At 44.1% G+C, this 19,931-nt stretch overlaps 1 protein-coding gene across 1 annotated transcript in view; it reads left to right on the top strand.

Moving 5' to 3' along the window:
• Positions 1-17,857, top strand: part of LOC142488023 (uncharacterized) — a 32,715-nt gene extending 14,858 nt beyond the window's left edge. The window contains exons 2-7 of the mRNA XM_075588369.1: positions 2,070-2,497; positions 3,109-3,222; positions 3,602-3,715; positions 7,199-7,312; positions 7,689-7,802; positions 13,598-17,857. Coding sequence (XP_075444484.1) covers positions 2,479-2,497; positions 3,109-3,222; positions 3,602-3,715; positions 7,199-7,312; positions 7,689-7,802; positions 13,598-16,179 — 3,057 coding nt within the window. The 5' untranslated portion in view covers positions 2,070-2,478 and the 3' untranslated portion in view covers positions 16,180-17,857. The remainder of the gene's footprint in view (positions 1-2,069; positions 2,498-3,108; positions 3,223-3,601; positions 3,716-7,198; positions 7,313-7,688; positions 7,803-13,597) is intronic.
• The last annotated feature ends 2,074 nt before the right edge of the window (positions 17,858-19,931 follow it).

The following is a 19,931-nucleotide window of genomic DNA, read 5'->3' as shown; positions in this document are numbered from 1 at the left end:
TGTTTAAATAAAACAAGCATTTGTATTGTATTGTATGTCTTTATTTATATAGCGCCATTAATATACATAGCGCTTCACTGTAGTAATACATGTGGTTATCAAATAAATAACAGATAATATAAATAACAGATCATGGGAATAAGTGCTTTAGACATAAACGTAACATTAAGGAAGAGGAGTCCCTGCCCCGAGTAGCTTACAGTCTAATTGGTAGGTAGGGAGAACGTACAGAGACAGTAGGAGGGAGTTCTGGTAAGTGCGTCTGCAGGGGGCCAAGCTTTATGTATCATGTGTTCAGAATATTCACAGTGCTATTCATATGCTTCTTTAAGCAAGTGTGTCTTAAGGTGGGTCTTAAAGGTGGATAGAGAGGGTGCTAGTCGGGTACTGAGGGGAAGGGCATTCCAGAGGTGTGGGGCAGTCAGTGAGAGAGGTTTAAGGCTGGAGAGGGCTTTAGATACAAAGGGGGTAGAAAGAAGACATCCTTTAGCAGAATGCAAGAGTCGGGATGGTGCAAAGCGAGAAATTTGACAGTAAAGCCAGTGACTGTGATAAGCCATGCCCAGAATATGGGCATAGATTGCCAAACTGACAATGAATGGGCAACCTAAATAAAAACACACAAAATACAATACATTAGAATGAAATCAAAACAACCATTTGCCTAAATATACATTGCTTGTCACTAATTATCTATACCCATAAAGGGGCATAGATAAGCACATTGGCAGTTAATGGGCATCCTAAAAAAATACATAAATAACATACAACCAATGTGTTTGTTACCTTTGCTGTATTCACCCTCCAAATCCTGCTCCGTCAGCAACTCTTGACCCACGATGCAGAGTAATAGTCGTGTATAGAGGAGAGCTATCCCAGGCCTAGACAGAGGGCATAGGGAATTGCTGTTGGTATGTACGTACTAACTCACTTTGAATGCCATCTTACGCAAGTTTATATAATTTCACATAACTCTGCTTCGGAAAAAACAAACAAATAATAAATATATATATATATTGCAGCAAGGGATTCTGGGAAATGACATTCAAATGAGCACACAGTGACACCTTTTTGTCAAGTACATTATTACATGGAAAACCCTTAAGCCAATGCTTGCTGCTTTAAACACAGCTTTTAAACATAGCCTGGGATGAGATGCAAAGCCAATAAACGCACTCATAGACAGATTTAAATTGTGTTTACAATACTTGTATTATACGTGTAGATACGTTCCACAGATATAACACAGAGAATAGTGCTTTTGATTCAGTATCAGAATATAACTTTCCCGGAAATTATCTGGGTCGTGAAGCAGTGATCCTGTCATAATAGGACGGGCTGATAAGGGTGTGAGCAGGTCAGAAGTCTGTGTCCTACCTTCAGATGGGCAGAGCCTATTCCCTCATGTCATGTTCTGACATTGAGAGACCGGGGAAAATAAATAATCAGTGAGTAAAATGTCAGTGTTTCCCAGGCATTCCTTTATATAAGAATGTCCTGCCAGGTACAAATGAGCTGAATGTGAGAAACTGGAGGTGATCAAGGAACAAATTAATGAGGGTGTGAGGGATCAAAACCCCCTATTTATTATGGTGGGGTAAGGTGAGGGGAAGTTACTGCACTGGTTCCTCTGCATTACCCAATTCTCACCGTATTAAATAGGAAAGTGAGACTGTGTCAGTATGGAGCAGAACTGCTGGACCTGAGAGAGTATCGGGAGCATTTATCAAAGTCTCACTCATGTACAGTATCTGCTTTTTATTCAAACTATGGAACTGTACAGTATGTTACTATGTTACACTATGAGGACTTTACTGGTCTTTTGGCTGCTAATCTCCGACTCTCTTTATACTTTTCTAGATGGTTGTGTTGTGACACAATCCTGAGCCATTAAAGTTTTGCAGTGTTTGAAATTAAGTGCCTGTTTGCGGATGGACCATGTGTGTTTTTTGGTGCCCCTGTCTTCTCCGACTCCTTTGGGGTTAATAATTTAGGTTTGAAAAAGCTGATACTAAATGCTGCATATTTGTCCAAAAAAAATGTTAATTCCAATTCTGTTTTATATACAGGCACATTCTAAAATCCAACACATATAGATTGAGTAACCTCCGGTCAGCACCTCCAGAGCAGCACTGCCCACTGCCAGCACGTCCAGAGCAGCACTGCCCACTACCAGCACCTCCAGAGCCGCACTGCCCACTGCCAGCACCTCCAGAGCAGCGCTGCCCACTGCCAGCACCTCCAGAGCAGCGCTGCCCACTGCCAGCACATCCAGAGTAGCGCTGCCCACTGACAGCACCTCCAGAGCAGCACTGCCTGCTACCAGCACCTCCAGAGCTGCACTGCCCACTGCCAGATCATCCAGAGCGGCACTGCCCACTGCCAGCACCTCCAGAGCAGCACTGCCCACTGCCAGCACCTCCCAGAGCAGCACTGCCCACTGCCAGCACCTCCAGAGCAGTACTGCCCACTGCCAACATGGATCCACGCTTGTTAAGTGAGTAGAGGAGATATTTTGGTGTCTTTGAAATCTGCAAGGGGGGAATATCTGATTATTTTGCAGTTATGTGAGTCAAACACCCAAACTAATCTTGTTTTCTTACACCAGGTAAGAAGATAATATATATTCACCTCTGTCATGTTCTGCCTGAAGGGCTAGTACAGGCATACCCCGGTTTAAGGACACTCACTTTAGGTACACTCGCGAGTGAGGACATATCGCCCCATAGACAAACGGCAGCTCGCGCATGCGCCCGTCAGCATGTCCTGAACAGCAATAACGGCTCCCTGTCTGTTCCGAAGCTGTGCGCAAGCGGGGAGACTTTAGTGCCTGTTACAAATGCGTTATTTACATCAGTTATGCATGTATAGGAAGATTGCAGTACAGTACATGCATCAATAAGTGGAAAAAAGGTACTGCTTCACTTTAAGTACATTTTCGCTTTACATACCTGCGCTGGACCCATTGCGTACGTTAATGCGGGGTATGCCTGTAATACATTCCTTTACAAGAGGTATTATATTATACCAATATCAGAGGAGGTAAAATCACAAGAAGCGCCCCCACTCTCAGCTTTACATGATGGGTTTCCCTTTTCTTATTGCCAGGTTTCCCAGTGGTTGTGTTGGAGAGGTTAGAGATTAAATCAGAGAAAGAAGAGAACGACACAGAGGAACATCTTACCCCAATAAAGGAAGAAATAGATGCATTTACGGTTTGTGGTAAGTACCCTTACATCCTCACTTGTCTGTATTCAGTATGTTTAAAAAATGGACTGAAATGTGTACAATATTTTGGGAAATAATATTAAAGCATGCATACAATTATAAGATACCTGTTCTAATGAAAAAAAATCATTTGTCTAAGGTTATATTGGGAATATTATTGTTATTGAGGTTTGAACATTGGTAGCTTCAAAATGTTTTCAGCAATTGGGGGTAACATCTTCTTCAGCACTCAAAGGGTTACTAACAAAGTAAAATCAATCACTTCACCCCTCCCCCATAGGAATCAGTATAGAGTATTTCTGTATAAATTATGTCACAAGCAGCGCCCCCACTCCCAGCTTTACATGATGGATTTCCCTTTTCTTATTGCCAGGTTTCACAGTGGTTGTACCGGAGAGTTTAGAGATTAAGTCAGAGAAAGAAGAACCGAACCCAGAGGAACATCTGACCCCAATAAAGAGTGAAACTGTTCCATTTCCTGTCTCTGGTGAGTACCTTTTCCCCTTTGTCTGCACAAAGGGATGTTATCTTGTTACAAGGCGCATGGTCACATTTAGCGAATATTCATGGTTCATTGCCTCTAATAGGAAGTCCCCAGGCCTGCTGGGTGTTCTGGGACAAGCCTCATGCAGCAGAGTTAGAACTGCAATATGGCTCTCAGACACGTATAAAGGTTGGAAATGCAGAGTTATGGGTATCTGACCATCAATAGATGCGATAAAACATATTTGGGAAAACAAATTCAAGGGACCCTTCCCTAACTAACCAGGTTCCCCAGCTTAAACAATACCCTCTCATTTAGGGTCATTGGATACGCAATAATAGCCACAGTCTTTAGACATAGCTTAACTGATAGATGGGGACAGCGTCCCAAGAGTCCAGGCAATTCTTCCGGACAGTGAAAGTCACGATGGGGGCGTCCTCACCGACTGAATAGACATATTACACATTTGTTCCTCCATTTTTGCACTTTCGGGTGTATTTTTCACCCTGACCTCTGTAGGTGCTATTGCGTCAATACTTTTTACACTTTTCCCTGTGTATGCTGTATGCAGAACTGTTACTCACAGAGTCTGTACTTTACATCGGCTGGGCGGACATTTTAAACCCCCACATTTATTTGCAAACCCACAGTCTTTTTAGTGTCGACCCACATTCTCCACCATAAGTGACAAACGCCACCCTTGTGTAGCGCTGACGTCTGTCTGGGCTCTTACCGACACAGTCTTCTAGGGTTTATTTAGAAAAAACGCAAGAATAAGAGGTAGCAATATAGTGCGTAACTAAGAGTTCTGCCTGTTTTATTTCGTCCCAGTAAGGGACTGCAGATTCAATAGATAAATGTTGGAGGCACTCAGCCATTAACCATCAGAGGTTTACTCATATCAGTGTCTTAACTCTATGCCTAGGACATATTTGAAAATGAGAGGTAACTCTCAATGCATTACTTCCTGGTAAAATGTTTTATAAATAATAAATAAGTGACACTAAACATTTTAAACACCGTCACTTTAAGAAACAAAAGAAACCATAAAAGTAACACCTATCCCTTTTTAGGGATCTAACTATACAGTAGTATTAGCCTCTCTAACGGTTGTTGGGCCAACTTACCTGGTTCCCCAGCTTAAACAATATCCTCTCCTTCAGGGTCACTACATGCACAATAATATCCAGTCTTTAGACATAGCTTAACTGATAGATGGGGACAGTGTCCCAAGAGTTATGGGTATCTGACCATCAATAGATGCGATAAAACACATTTGGGAAAAACAAATTTAAGGAACCCTTCCCTAACCAACCTGGTTCCCCAGCTTAAACAATACCCTCTCATTTAGGGTCACTAGATACACGAGGATCAGTACTGGGACCCCTGCTTTTAACTTGTTTATTAATGACCTTGAGGTTGGGATCGAGAGCAAAGTCTCCATCTTTGCTGATGATACTAAATTGTGTAAGGTAATAGAATCAGAGCAGGATGTAATTTCTCTTCAGAAGGACTTTGAGAGACTGGAAACGTGGGCAGGTAAATGGCAAATGAGGTTTAATACAGATAAATGTAAGGTTATGCATTTGGGATGCAAGAATAAAAAGGCGACTTACAAATTAAATGGAGATATATTGGGGGAATCCTTGATGGAGAAGGATTTAGGAGTGCTTGTAGACAGCAGGCTTAACAATAGTGCCCAATGTCATGCAGTAGCTGCAAAGGCAAACAAGATCTTATCTTGCAACAAACGGGCAATGGATGGAAGGGAAGTAAACATAATTATGCCCCTTTACAAAGCATTAGTAAGACCACACCTTGAATATGGAGTACAATTTTGGGCACCAATCCTAAGAAAAGACATTATGGAACTAGAGAGAGTGCAGAGAAGAGCCACCAAATTAATAAAGGGGATGGACATTCTAACTTATGAGGAGAGGCTAGCTAAATTAGATTTATTTACATTAGAAAAGAGGCGTCTAAGAGGGGATATGATAACTATATACAAATATATTCAGGGACAATACAAGGAGCTTTCAAAAGAACTATTCATCCCACGGGCAGTACAAAGGACTCGGGGCCATCCCTTAAGGTTGGAGGAAAGGAGATTTCACCAGCAACAAAGGAAAGGGTTCTTTACAGTAAGGGCAGTTAAAATGTGGAATTCATTACCCATCGAGACTGTGATGGCAGATACAATAGATTTGTTCAAAAAAAGTTTGGACATCTTTTTAGATGGGAAAGGTATACAGGGATATACCAAATAAGTATACATGGGAAGGATGTTGATCCAGGGATTAATCCGATTGCAAATTCTTGGAGTCAGGAAGGAATTAATTTTTCTCCTTAATGGGGTTTTTTGTTTGCCTTCCTCTGGATCAATAAGTAAGTATAGATATAGAATAAAGTATCTGTTGTCTAAATTTAGCATAGGTTGAACTTGATGGACGTACGTCTTTTTTCAACCTCATCTACTACAGTACCGACACACTTTATTAGAGTGTGGCCGGTACCGCAAGCCGGGAGATTTCCCGGCTTGCTAGTGGCCGCCCCTCGGCGTGCCGCGCGTCATAGACGCGCAGTCACGCGTCTTCGGGAGCCTGCGCCCCCTGCACGCGCGTCCAGGGCTCCCCGAGGGAGCCCTGGTGTCCCGCGATCGCGGGACGGCGGCAGGGGGTTCCGGGGGACCCGGCGGACCCGGCAGCGGTAGGGAGAGCGCCCCGATCAAAGGGCGCTCTTCCGCTGCTTCGGCGCGCGCCCGTCACTCTCGGGCGCGCGCCAGGCTACTGCTGCGGCCAAGAACGGGCAAATGCTCGAATAAACTTGGCCGCAGCAGTATGTAACTATGTAACAATAATATCCAGTTTTTAGACATAGCTTAACTGATAGATGGGGACAGCGTCCCAAGAGTCCAGGCATTTCTTCCGGACAGTGAAAGTGATGGAACTGGATACAGGGGAGCAGCGTGTCCCCAGCCTCCAGGCTCAAGGAGAGAGAGAATGAAGCAGCACGGCTAGCTGCCATACAGTATATACCTGTTTCTGTGATTAGGAGAGCAGGTGAGGGAGAACTAGACCCATTGTAAACTGTGCCTGGACTTTCCATCCACCAGCCTGAGTAAATGTGAAGCTGTGGAATGGATCCTTTTGTACTATTCCTGCACTTTCTGACCGAAATCAGACAGAAAGCTGTCTAATATCCTGGGACTAAGTCACAGTATTTATCACGTTTTTCACTTTATTAAGTTAAGATTATTTAGCACATTTACTGTCATCACCTCCTTCTTGGAGCGTCTTTGTTTTCTATCACATGACCACCAGCAGGTAAGCAGATAATATATCTCCAACTCTTTGTCATTTTCTGCCATAGGGGCCAGTAATACATTTCTTTACAAGAGGTATTCTATTATACCAATATCAGGAGGTGAAACCACAAGAGCCCCCACTCCCAGCTTTACATGATGGATTTTCCTTTTCTTTTTGCCAGGTTTCCCAGTGGTTGTGCTGGAGAGTTTAGAGATTAAGTCAGAGATAGAAGAACCGAACACAGAGGAACATCTGACCCCAATAAAGGAAGAAATAGATGCTTTTCCTGTTTGTGGTAAGTACCCTTACATCCTCACTTACCTGTATTCAGTATGTTTAAAAATGGACTGAAATGTGTACAATATTTTGGGAAATAATATTAAAGCGTGCATACAATTATAAGATACCTGTCCTAATGAAAAAAATCATTTGTCTAAGGTTATATTGGGAATATTATTGTTATTGAGGTTTGAACATTGGTAGCTTCAAAATGTTTTCAGCACTTGGGGGTAAAAACTTCTTAAGCACTCAAAGGGTTACTAACAAAGTAAAATCAATCACTTCACCCCTCCCCCATTGGAATCAGTATGGAGTATTTCTGTATACTGATATCACAAGAAGCGCCCCAACTCCCAGCTTTACATGATGGATTTCCCTTTTTTTATTGCCAGGTTTCCCAGTGGTTGTACTGGAGAGTTTAGAGATTAAGTTGGAGAAAGAAGAGCCAAACCCAGAGGAACATCTGACCCCAATAAAGAGTGAAACTGTTCCATTTCCTGTCTCTGGTGAGTACCTTTTCCCCTTTGTCTGCACAAAGGGATGTTATCTTGTTACAAGACGCATGGTCACATTAAGTGATTATTCATGGTTAATTGCCTCTCATAGGAAGTCCCCAGGCCTGCTGGGTGTTCTGGGACAAGCCACATGCAGCAGAGGTAGAAGTGCAATATGGCTCTCAAACACGTATAAAGGTTGGAAATGCAGAGTTACTGTATGGGTATCTGGCCATCAATAGATGCGATAAAACACATTTGGGAAAACAAATTCAAGGGACCCTTCCCTAACAAACCTGGTTCCCCAGCTTAAACAATACCCTCTCATTTAGGGTCATTAGATACGCAATAATAGCCACAGTCTTTAGACATAGCTTAACTGATAGATGGGGACAGCGTCCCAAGAGTCCAGGCAATTCTTCCGGACAGTGAAAGTGATGGTGGGGGCGTCCTCCCCGAACTGGATACATGGGAGCAGCGTGCCCCCAGCCTCCAGGCTCTAGAAGAGATAATGAAGCAGCACGGCTAGCTGCCATAAATACCTGTTTCTGTAATTAGGAGAGCAGGTGAGGGAGAACAAGATGATTAAACTGACGAGTTTTCATCCCTCTGTAGGCAGCCTGTAGGACGATAGTTAGATAATTTTCTCTTTCCCTTCTTCCTTGGATAAGAGCTTTGCAGGGCTTCTGAATAATTTGAATGCTTTTCTCCCTTTTCAATACGTTTAGTCCACTTGTGAGAGAATCCTGTTCCTTGCGTACATCTCGCAGTTCTGCTCTCAGAGCCTCCATCTCTTCCTGGCGCTGGCTCTGTGTGCATGAATGCATCCCTCATTACGTTTAGGAACTCTGCCTTCATTACGTCTAGGGCCTCTACAAATCTCGTTGCTAGGGTCCCATCAGCTTGCCTTTCCCAGGTTTCTTTCTCCTGGTCATCCTGACTGTTGGGAATGGAGCAGCGTCTCTGCTCCTCTAGCTCTTGCTTCAGTTTCTGGACATTCTCGTGCTCCCTCTCATACTGCTCTGCGGGGACACACTGGGTACTCAGACGCTCATTCCTGAAAGGACACCACTTTGTGTGGTCAGACACATGACACATTAAACACATTTTTTCCTCCATTTTTGCACTTTCAGGTGTATTCTTCAAAACCAGAGACAGAACATAAAACACAGACAGAGCTCAGTTTTAGCACATCCAGTGAAACTCATACACGGTACAGTGCCTAAATATATATGTATAAATATCTATTAAGTAAAATGGTCTTTTAGTTTGACATTTTTGGCCAAAATTGTTGTAAGCCCCTGAGCCACTGCACGGCAGACCACATTTCAAGGGTCCCTAACACTAATATAAATTCTTAATAACCTGTGTAATACCAGGAAGAATGATTTATAATAAATCTGTCAATATTAGTTGCAAAGTTCTAAGTCTGATTGAAGCTTTTATTAACCTGTACATTACCAGGAAAAGCACTCTGTATTAGATTTGTCACAACCATACTGCAAGCAAGCAAGTTCCCCTGAGTGGAAGATGCTATGGAGTGAGCCCTTAACCATTTAAATGTGGGAGGGGGTGAGCTTCAATTAGGTAGGAGGTTGCCACCCTCCAATCAGCTAAGACTAGCTGAACAAGAATTGTAAAACATACTGGACACCTAACAAGCTCCTATTGAACCCCAAAAATAACCACAACATATATATAAGCATATGAGTGTCACAGAGGAGTGCTACTGAGCATGGCAATATATATTTTAAACCAGAGACAGAACATAAAACACAGACAGAGCTCAGTTTTAGCACATCCAGTGAAACTCATACACGGTACCGTGCCTAAATATATATGTATAAATATCTATTAAGTAAAATGGTCTTTTAGTTTGACATTTTTGGCCAAAATTGTTGTAAGCCCCTGAGCCACTGCACGGCAGACCACATTTCAAGGGTCCCTAACACTAATATACGGTGTGTTTTATGTCCTATCCACTTATAAATTTGATGCTTTTTCATTTAATTTGTATTGTCCTTATGAGTCTATTTACGTTTTTTGTTATTGTATTCTTTATTGTGTCCTTTTACTGGATTTCTCCCCCCCTTCTTTCCGCGGTTACATTTTCCCCGGACTGTTTTCTTCCCATGGGACGTTTTTACCTGGGATACAGGTAGGCAGTGTTTCCGGCGGGGAGTGCCTATAACGTGACACTCTCCAGACTCCGGAAACCACTCTTTGATAAAGCGCCCATGGCGAGAAACGCATTGGAGGTTTCTCTTGTAACTTGGGCTGTGTCTCAATAACTCTTTTTTATTTTTTTTCTACTTTTGCCTCCAGTTCTTCTTTTCTGCAGTGCTCCTTTTTTTCTTTGTTTTGAATGTGAGAGGAGAAGGAAAGAGAGGAGTCAAATATTACACCAAGGCCGCGTGCTTGGAAAATTATATGAATAGTATTTGTGACTGACAAAATATGACACAAAATGGAGCAGTTTAGTTTATGTGGGTCTTATGGCAGAAGATTACATGGGCAGTGTTGTCACTGCATCACTTAGATTGTAAGCTCTCCAGGGCAGGGATTTCCGTTCCTGTTGTCTGATTTTGTTTGTTGCACTTATTGCATTATAATTCCCTGTACTGTATTGTTTCTGCTGTAAAGCGCTGAGTAAATTGTGGGCCTTATATAAATAAAGACATACATACATGGGCATCTACAGTATCTTTACACTATAGGTTGCTGTCTGGTTTAGTTGATATTATTAACGCACTTATATGATAGACCAGGAGTTCCTTAACTTTACATCTCATGGACATTTTCAGTGTTAATTATTTGGAGGATGTACATGTATCCTTGAATAATGTAGGGGTGAGCAAACTTTTTATGCCGAGCCCCCCTTTTCATCTATGAAATTTCTCGGGCCCCCCTGCCTGATGTAATCAAAATCACATGACGTCAGCGCACGTGAGCTGGTTCAGCCAATAAGGGCGAACCAGCTTTGTGACACTTCTGCCACACGTCTACAATCTCCTGCAGCCAAGTTCATTCATCCACCTCCTTGCTACCTCCCTTCCCTTCCCCCCCCTGCCTTTTTTTCCCCTTCCCCTCCCTTTTTTCCTTCTCTCATTTGCTTTCCCCAGTGTCATCCACTCCAATTTACCAGTTTTATGTATTATTTATTCCCGTTTTAACTGTTGCCCAGGGATTAGGGATCCCCATAACTAAACTCAAGGGGGGTACTGATGGATCTCCCCTGCTGATCAATAATCCCAAGTGACCCCCACTGACCCAAAGAAAAACCCTCAGCCCCCCAAAACTCATCCTCCTCCCAAGCCCCTCAATACTGCCATCTCTGCCTGACCTTCATCCCTCAGTTTTGCTGGGGGGGGGGGGGGGGGGTGGGGAGTGAGGGGGGAAGCGCTCCGTTGATCTCTTCCTGGTCATGCAGGAGCTCCCTGGGGATAGGGGATTATGAGGCAGGGGCCTGCTCCGGCTCCTGCAGGTGCTGGAAGACCCTGCTACCAATGGGTGTGCAGCTCATTGGTCTGAAAGGGGAACCACCTCCTCCCCCGCCAGAACTCCCCTCCCCTCTCCCCCAGCAGCAGCAGACACAGCAAAGCGTGCAGCTGCAGCATCAATCACTCCACGGTGCCGGCCAGACCTGCAGCGGGTTTGTCACTGCACTGGGGCGTGCTCCTCCCCTGGTCTCTTTGGACCCATTTCTCTTCAGGCTTCGTACCTCCGCAGCCGCCGTGCACACCATGATATTGGCCGCCAGCTAGGGTGACCAGACTTTCAAAAGTAAAAACCGGGACACATCAAAAAAAGTATTTATCACAAATTACATCACTTAAAAATAAATATTATGATATTTGTCTAATAGCGTCCCCATTTATGCTGTATTATTAATCTCTCTCTCCCCGCCACATCAGGACCTCTCTCCCCTCTTTCACAGTCCTCTCCCCCAGTCTCTCCCTCTCCCAGTATTTCTCACTCAATCTCCAGTGTCTCTCTATCCCTCCCCTCAGTGTCTCTCCCACCCCCTACTCTGTTTCCCTCTCCCCAGTGTGTGTCTCTCTCTTTCTCCCTCCCCCTAGTGTCTCTCTCACTCCCAGTGTCTTTCTCTCACTACCCCCAGTGTCTCTCCCTCCCTCCGTGTTTCTCACTCTCTCCCTCCCCCCCAGTCTCTCACTCTCCCTCCCCTCAGTGTCAATCGCTCCCTCCCCCACTCTCTTTCCCTCCCCCAGTGTGTCTCTCTTTCTCACTCCCCTAGTGTCTCTCTCCCTTCCCCAGTGTCTCTCTCTCCCTCCCCCCAGTGTCTATCTCACTCTCCCTCCCCCCAGTGTTTTTCTCACACTCTCCCTCCAGCCATTTTCTCTCCCTCCCCCCAGTGTCTCTCACTCTCCCTCCCCCCAGTGTCTCTCTCCCTTCAGCCAGTGTCTCTCCTTCCAGCCAGTGTGTGTGTGTTTCTCCCTTCCCATCAGTGTCTCTCTCCCCCTCCCCCAATATGTCTCTCACCTCATATCTCTCTTTCACCCCCCCTTCCCATGACACACTTTCACACTCCCTCCCCATGACACACACTCACCCCCCTCCCCATGACATACTCTCACCCCCCTCCCCATGACACACTCACCCCCTCACCCCATGACACTCACACCCTCAAACTCTCACCCCCCCTTCCCCATGACACACTCACGCCCTCACCACCCCTCCCCATGATACTCTCACCCCCTCTCCCCATGACACTCTCACCCCCTCACCCACCCTCCCCTTGAGACACTCACCCCCTCAACCCAAATACCCATGACACACTCACCCCCTCACACCCCCTCCCCATGACACACACTCACCCCCTCACACCCCCTCCCCATGACACACCCCCCCCCTCCCCATGACATTCTCACCTCTCACCCTCCCTCCCCTTGACACATTCACCCCCTCAACCCCCATACCCATGTCACACCCACCCCCTCACATTCCCTCCCCATGACACACACTCACCCTCCTCCCCATTCTTGCCTCCTCTACCCATGACACTCGCCCCCTCCCCATGACATGCATCCCCTTACCCCATGACACCCCCCTTCCCATGACACACTCACCCCCCTCCCCATGACGCACTCACCCCATGACACACCTTCACCTCCTCATCCCCCCACCCCATGACAACCCCTCACCCAACCTCACCATGGCACCCTCTCACCCCCCCTCCCCATGACACCCCCTCACACTTACGCTCTCATCACGCTGCATGCAACAAGGAGGATCTGCAAGAGCTGTGTAGCACAGCGCCACCTAATGACCGAAAGGGAAATTGCAGCTACCGACTGCTTTTCTCTCTGCTCCAGGCAAAATCGCGCCCCCTGGTTTGCGTACCGCTGGAATAATAATTTATACATATATAAATACAGGTTATATATGTATCAATGATTTCACTGTCAGAGCTTGTTAATAATTATTCTCTACTGGATACGTAGGAACCTTCTCCGTACTCGAATAGATGTTTCTTTACCCCCCGGGAGGCCTTTCCCACTGTTAGGGCGCTGGAAAAGTAGACGAGCAGCTCGGAGGAGAAGAGATTGAGTCGACACCAGTTAGCTTTGCTACAAATACATTTCAGGCCTTCGGGAACCACCAATGTCATTAGGGGCCACTGGATGTCCATGTGCCACAATTATAAAACTCTGGGTGAAGAGAATATTTTGTTAATTAAGTATTGGTGAAATAGATTCTTCAGTGTTTTGGATTTGTAATTTGCGTTCAGTCATTTGATTTACAGATTTGAAAACATTTGTTCTGTCTTTTTTGTTTACTTCTGTTAGAGAACGGCCTGGATGAGGAACAGAACTTGAGCTCTGATACATCCAGAAGCTGTCTGACTCCTCGCAGCCCAGAAGTGCCAAAACACAATGATTCCTGCCACATTTTAGACATGTGCAAGGAACCAGTGCTACATGATGGTGAATTTACATACCTTGTACAACACACATCAGAGACGGACTCTAAATATGGGTCCAGCAAAAGGTATGAGAGAGATTTAAGAAGCCGTGGTGCTCAGCCTTTTCTCTGTCGTCAGTGTGGCAAAAGCTTCTCACTGGACAGGGACCTGCTCACACACCTTTGTGTCCCCACTAGAGAGCAAACCTTTACATGTACAGATGGTGGGAGCAGTTTCTCACTGAAGGGGAATCTTCTTCCACACCAGATGATTCAGACAGCAGTGACTCCTTTTACTTGTACAGTGTGTGGGAAACAGTTAAGTACTAAGTGGACCCTCCTCAATCACCAGATGGCTCATACAGGGGAGAAACCATTCACATGTACAGAGTGTGGGAAACAATTCAGTACTAAGAGCGACCTCCTCAGACACCAGATGACTCATACTGGAGAGAAACCATTCACATGTGCAGAGTGTCGTAAAAGCTTTTATCGGAAGACAGAATTCCTCAACCATGAGTGGATTCATACAGGGAAGAAACCATTCACATGTACAGAGTGTGGGAAAAAATTCACAGTTAAGCACAGTCTCCTCAGGCACCAAAGGATTCATACAATAGGAAAACCATTCACATGTTCAAAGTGTGGGAAACAATTCAGTAGAATGAGCCACCTTCTCGGACACCAGATGTCTCATACTGGAGAGAAACCATTCACATGTACAGCGTGTGGGAAACAATTCAGTACTATGAGCCACCTCCTAAGACACCATATGACTCATACTGGAGAGAAACCATTCACATGTACAGAGTGTAGTAAAAGCTTTTCTCGGAAGACACAGCTCCTCAACCATGAGCAGATTCATACAGGGATGAAACCATTCACATGTACAGCGTGTGGGAAACAATTCGGTACTAAGAGCGACCTCCTCAGACACCAGATGACTCATACTGGAGAGAAACCATTCACATGTTCAGAGTGTGGGAAACAATTTGGTACTAAGAGCGACCTCCTCAGACACCAGATGACTCATACTGGAGAGAAAGCATTCACATGTGCAAAGTGTAGTAAAAGCTTTTCTCTGAAGACGGATCTTCTCAAACATGAGCGGATTCATACAGGGGAGAAACCCTTCACATGTTCAGAGTGTGGGAAACAATTCAGTAGAATGAGCCACCTTCTCAGACACCAGATGACTCATACTGGAGAGAAACCATTCACATGTACAGAGTGTGGGAAACAATTCAGTACTATGAGCCACCTCCTCAGACACCATATGACTCATAAAGGAGAGAAACCATTCACATGTTCAGAGTGTGGGAAACAATTCAGTTCTATGAGCCACCTCCTCAGACACCAGATGACTCATACTGGAGAGAAACCATTCACATGTACAGAGTGTAGTAAAAGCTTTTCTCGGAAGACACAGCTCCTCAACCATGAGCAGATTCATACAGGGATGAAACCATTCACATGTACAGAGTGTGGGAAACAATTCAGTACTCAGAAAAATCTCCTCAGACACCATATGACTCATACAGGAGAGAAACCATTCACATGTACAGAGGGTAGTAAAAGCTTTTCTCTTAAGACGGATCTCCTCAAACATGAGCGGATTCATACAGGGGAGAAACCCTTCACATGTGCAGAGTTTGGGAAACAATTCAGTACTAAGAGCGACCTCCTCAGACACCAGATGACTCATTCTGGAGAGAAACCATTCACATGTACAGAGTGTAGTAAAAGCTTTTCTCGGAAGACACAGCTCCTCAACCATGAGCAGATTCATACAGGGAAGAAACCCTTCACATGTACAGAGTGTGGGAAACAATTCAGTACTCGGAAAAATCTCCTCAGACACCATATGACTCATACAGGAGAGAAACCATTCACATGTGCAAAGTGTAGTAAAAGCTTTTCTCGGAAGACGGATCTCCTCAGACATGAGCGGATTCATACAGGGGAGAAACCCTTCACATGTACAGAGTGTGGGAAACAATTCAGTACTATGAGCCACCTCCTAGGACACCATATGACTCATACTGGAGAGAAACCATTCACTTGTACAGAGTGTAGTAAAAGCTTTTCTCGGAAGACACAGCTCCTCAACCATGAACAGATTCATACAGGGATGAAACCATTCACATGTACAGAGTGTAGGAAACAATTCAGTACTCAGAAAAATCTCCTCAGACACCATATGACTCATACAGGAGAGAAACCATTCACATGTGCAAAGTGTAGTAAAAGCTTTTCTCGGAAGACGGATCTCCTCAGACATGAGCGGATTCATACAGGGGAGAAACCCTTCACATGTGCAGAGTGTGGGAAACAATTCAGTACCATGAGCCACCTCCTAAGACACCATATGACTCATACTGGAGAGAAACCATTCACATGTGCAGAGTGTGGGAAACAATTCAGTACTATGAGTCACCTCCTCAGACACCATATGACTCATAAATGAGAGAAACCATTCACATGTGCAGAGTGTGGGAAACAATTCATTACTATGAGCCACCTCCTCAGACACCAGATGACTCATACTGGAGAGAAACCATTCACATGTAGAGAGTGTAGTAAAAGCTTTTCTCAGAAGACACAGCTCCTCAACCATGAGCAGATTCATACAGGAAATAAACCATTTACATGTACAGAGTGTGGGAAACAATTCAGTACTCGAAAAAATCTCCTCAGACACAATATGACGCATACTGGAGAGAAACCATTCACATGTACAGAGTGTAGTAAAAGCTTTTCTCGGAAGACAGACCTCCTCATCCATGAGCAGATTCATACAGGGAAGAAACTATTCACATGTGCAGTGTGTGGGGAACAATTCCATATTAAGAGCATCCTTCTCACACACCATATGGCTCAAACAGGGGAGAAACCCTTCACGTGTTAAGAGCAACCTCCTCAGACACCAGAGGACTCATACAGGAGAGAAACCATTCACATGTACAGAGTGTGGGAAAAGCTTTTCTCAAATGAGCCACCTCCTCACCCCCCACAGGATTCATACACGGGAGAAACCATTTCCATGTACATAGTGTGGGGAAAGCTTTTCACAGAGGATCAGCCTCATTACACACATGAGGATTCAGACACGAGATAAAATATGTGATTGTTCAATGTAGGGTTGGGCAATATACCAGTAGCATAGTAATACTGCAGTAATAAAAATGGATGGTAACGCAATACTTGCCATTACTTCTTACCATGGCATACCTATCTGCAGCTGCAGAGTGTGGGTGGGTCTGGCAGAGAGGGGGTGGGGACTGTGTCAGAGAGAGGACAGAGTGTGGGTCTGTTAGAGACAGTGGAGTGGGAGCGAGTCTGGGAGCTCCTTGACTTTCACATGCTGCAGCTATAAGGAATCCTCCTGCTGGTAATCTCACCCCTCCATATTAACCTCTTCCCCTCTGCCATGCCTCTTAACCCTTCCCTTCCACCATTACTCAACCCCTTTCTCTCCTCCCCCTTATTTCTCTTGGCTCTCACCCGTACCTCTTGACCGCCTCCTTCCCCATGCCCATTAACCCACGCCTCCCCATGCCCTATTAATGTGTACAGGAGAAGGGGGTCGAGGGGGTAATTGTAAATTTTCTTACCAGGCACCCCAAAACTGGAACAACCACCGGAGACTCTCACATCTAACACCAGTTTACCTTCTTTCAAAACTAAGGCTGTCTCACATTTTAATCTGGTCTGTAACTGTTACATACGCCTATAATATATATTATCTTTAACTTTGCATGCAGTGCCTTGTACTGTATATAATGTATAACCTGTTCGCTTATGTAACTGTATTTGTAACCATGTACTATTTGTCATCTTAACTCTATGCCCAGGACATACTTGAAAACGAGAGGTAACTCTCAATGTATTATTTCCTGGTAACACATTTTATAAATAAATAAAAATAAAATGGTGAAGAAAGGGGTCTTTAGTGTGGGTGTAGTTAGTGTAACATTTTCATTGAAACATTTTTTATTCTTAAAATTAAAATATACTAAAATGTATTTGCTTTTTTAAATTTTATTAAAAATTAAATGCATTTGTATAAGAAATGTTTCACAATTAATGACCTTGAACATTTTGAGGACTTTTGCTTTTTTCCTTTCTATTGGGTGTTAATATATTGCTGAATATTGTTATCACAATAAATTACTTAATACTCTTATGGTGGAAAGTATTTTTGTTATTGTCTAACCCTAGTTCAGGGTGTTGGAAACAATTCAGTACAAAGTGTGACCTCCTGTCACACCCAAGTATTTACACGGGAGAAACCATTTGCTTGTTCAGTGTGGGAAACAATTCAGTGTTAGGATCACCTCTTCAGAAACCAACAAATTCATGCAGGGAGAGGCCTCTCACATGGACAGAGTACAGGAAAAACGTTTCTTGGATGAATGACCTCACACACCACATGATTCACAAAGGGGAGATAATTTGCTTGTTCAGAGTATGGTAAACCATGTTATACAAAGTGGGACCTCTTGTTACACCAGCAGATTTACACAAGGGAGCAACTTTTTAATTGTACAGAATTTGGGAAACATTTCAACCCTGAGAGGCACCTCAACACACACCAAACAATTCATAAAAGGGGATTACATCATAATCAATTCCGTAATAGGAGGACAGTCCTCAGACACCAGAGCATTTACACAGGGGAGAAACCTTTCCCATGTGCAGAGTGTATACAATGTATCTCAGTAAGAAAACCTTGTCACCCAAGTGTTTACACAGGGTAGGTATCTATGTCTTTATTTATATAGTGGCATTAGTGAGGCTTGTATGTTTTGGAGGGTTACTATTATTAGGAAATGGAAGGGCTCCGGTGCAACTGCGCATGACAAACTCCAAGCAACTCCCGGATGACTTCAACAAAACTTTATTGCACCGAACACACTAGGGCTACACCACTGTCTCCCCCTCTACGCGTTTCACCCTCTAGAATAGGGCTTCGTCTCGGAGTGGGGAGAAGTGGAATGAGCCTGATATTTTATACTTAAAAGCCAGCGAAAACGGGTAAAACTGTTAACCCCTTCATTGCATAATTGCCCATAGCTCAAATGGCGTGATAACATATGGTAATACATTACATAAATTCACTTCAAGAGCCCACATGGTATTATCATAATCAGTACTATAGTAGGCTTATCTTATCATAGAGCAATGCCACAAGGGTATTATAAAATCTGTGAGCAACATTTCCAAAAGAAATTGTACCCCTGATTGTCACATATCATTAAACATAATACAGCTTCAACCCAATAACCATAAGTGAAGGTATTATTAAGCCCCATTCACAACGTTAATAATGCATTAGGGCTAAAATGAGGCTGGTAATTAGATTAGAGGCATAATTCAGGGAATTATGAAGGGGAGGAAGGGGAAGGAAGGGGGGGAGGGAACACTGGGGACGGGGGGGGGGGAAGTGAGACATAGAAGGGGAAAGGGGGGGAGGGAACACTGGAAAAAGGGATGCAAATAAAAGAAAAAACGCGTGGAGGATACATAGCAAAACATATATATAGAAATAAACTAAATATAATCCTTTAAAGATTAAAAATTCAAAAAATGCAAGGACAGAACAGATTTCAAAGAACCTCTACACAAAAAGGAATAACTCATCATAAGAAATACCGTAGATCCCAGTCTACATTGAGTCCATTGGGTTGAAGGGTGTTTAAAGCAAAAATCCAATGAGCTTCTCGCTGATGCAGGATTTTAACCCGATCTCCTCCACGGGGAGGTAAAGGGATGTGCTCAATAGCTAGGCATTGCAAAGCACACAATGAACCCAATGGACAGGTATTGAAGTGTGCAGATACTGGATGCAGCATATCGTGGTTGCGTATGAGTCTAAGATGCCCTAAAATGCGAATTGTAAGGACTCTGCTTGTTAAGCCCACGTATTGTTTATTGCATCCGCATTTGAACAGATAAACCACAAAGCTTGTCTGACATGACATATAGGATTTTATTTTAAATCTACGGGTTTCATCACGATTGGTGAAGTGTGTTACTTTATTCATGTGGGGACATATTTTGCAGCGACCGCATTTGAATGAACCCATTAATTTGGGAAATAAAGTCAGCCTATTTTTGTTTTGGGTATTAGGCCGTAACATACTGGGTGACAGAAAGTTCCCTAATGTAGCTGCTTTGCGAAAAACTACACGCGGGCCAGTGCAGACCATGTTTTGC

Source organism: Ascaphus truei, chromosome 2 (assembly GCF_040206685.1).
Source record: "Ascaphus truei isolate aAscTru1 chromosome 2, aAscTru1.hap1, whole genome shotgun sequence".
NCBI lineage: Eukaryota > Metazoa > Chordata > Amphibia > Anura > Ascaphidae > Ascaphus > Ascaphus truei.
This window is presented reverse-complemented; position numbering and strand designations above follow the sequence as displayed.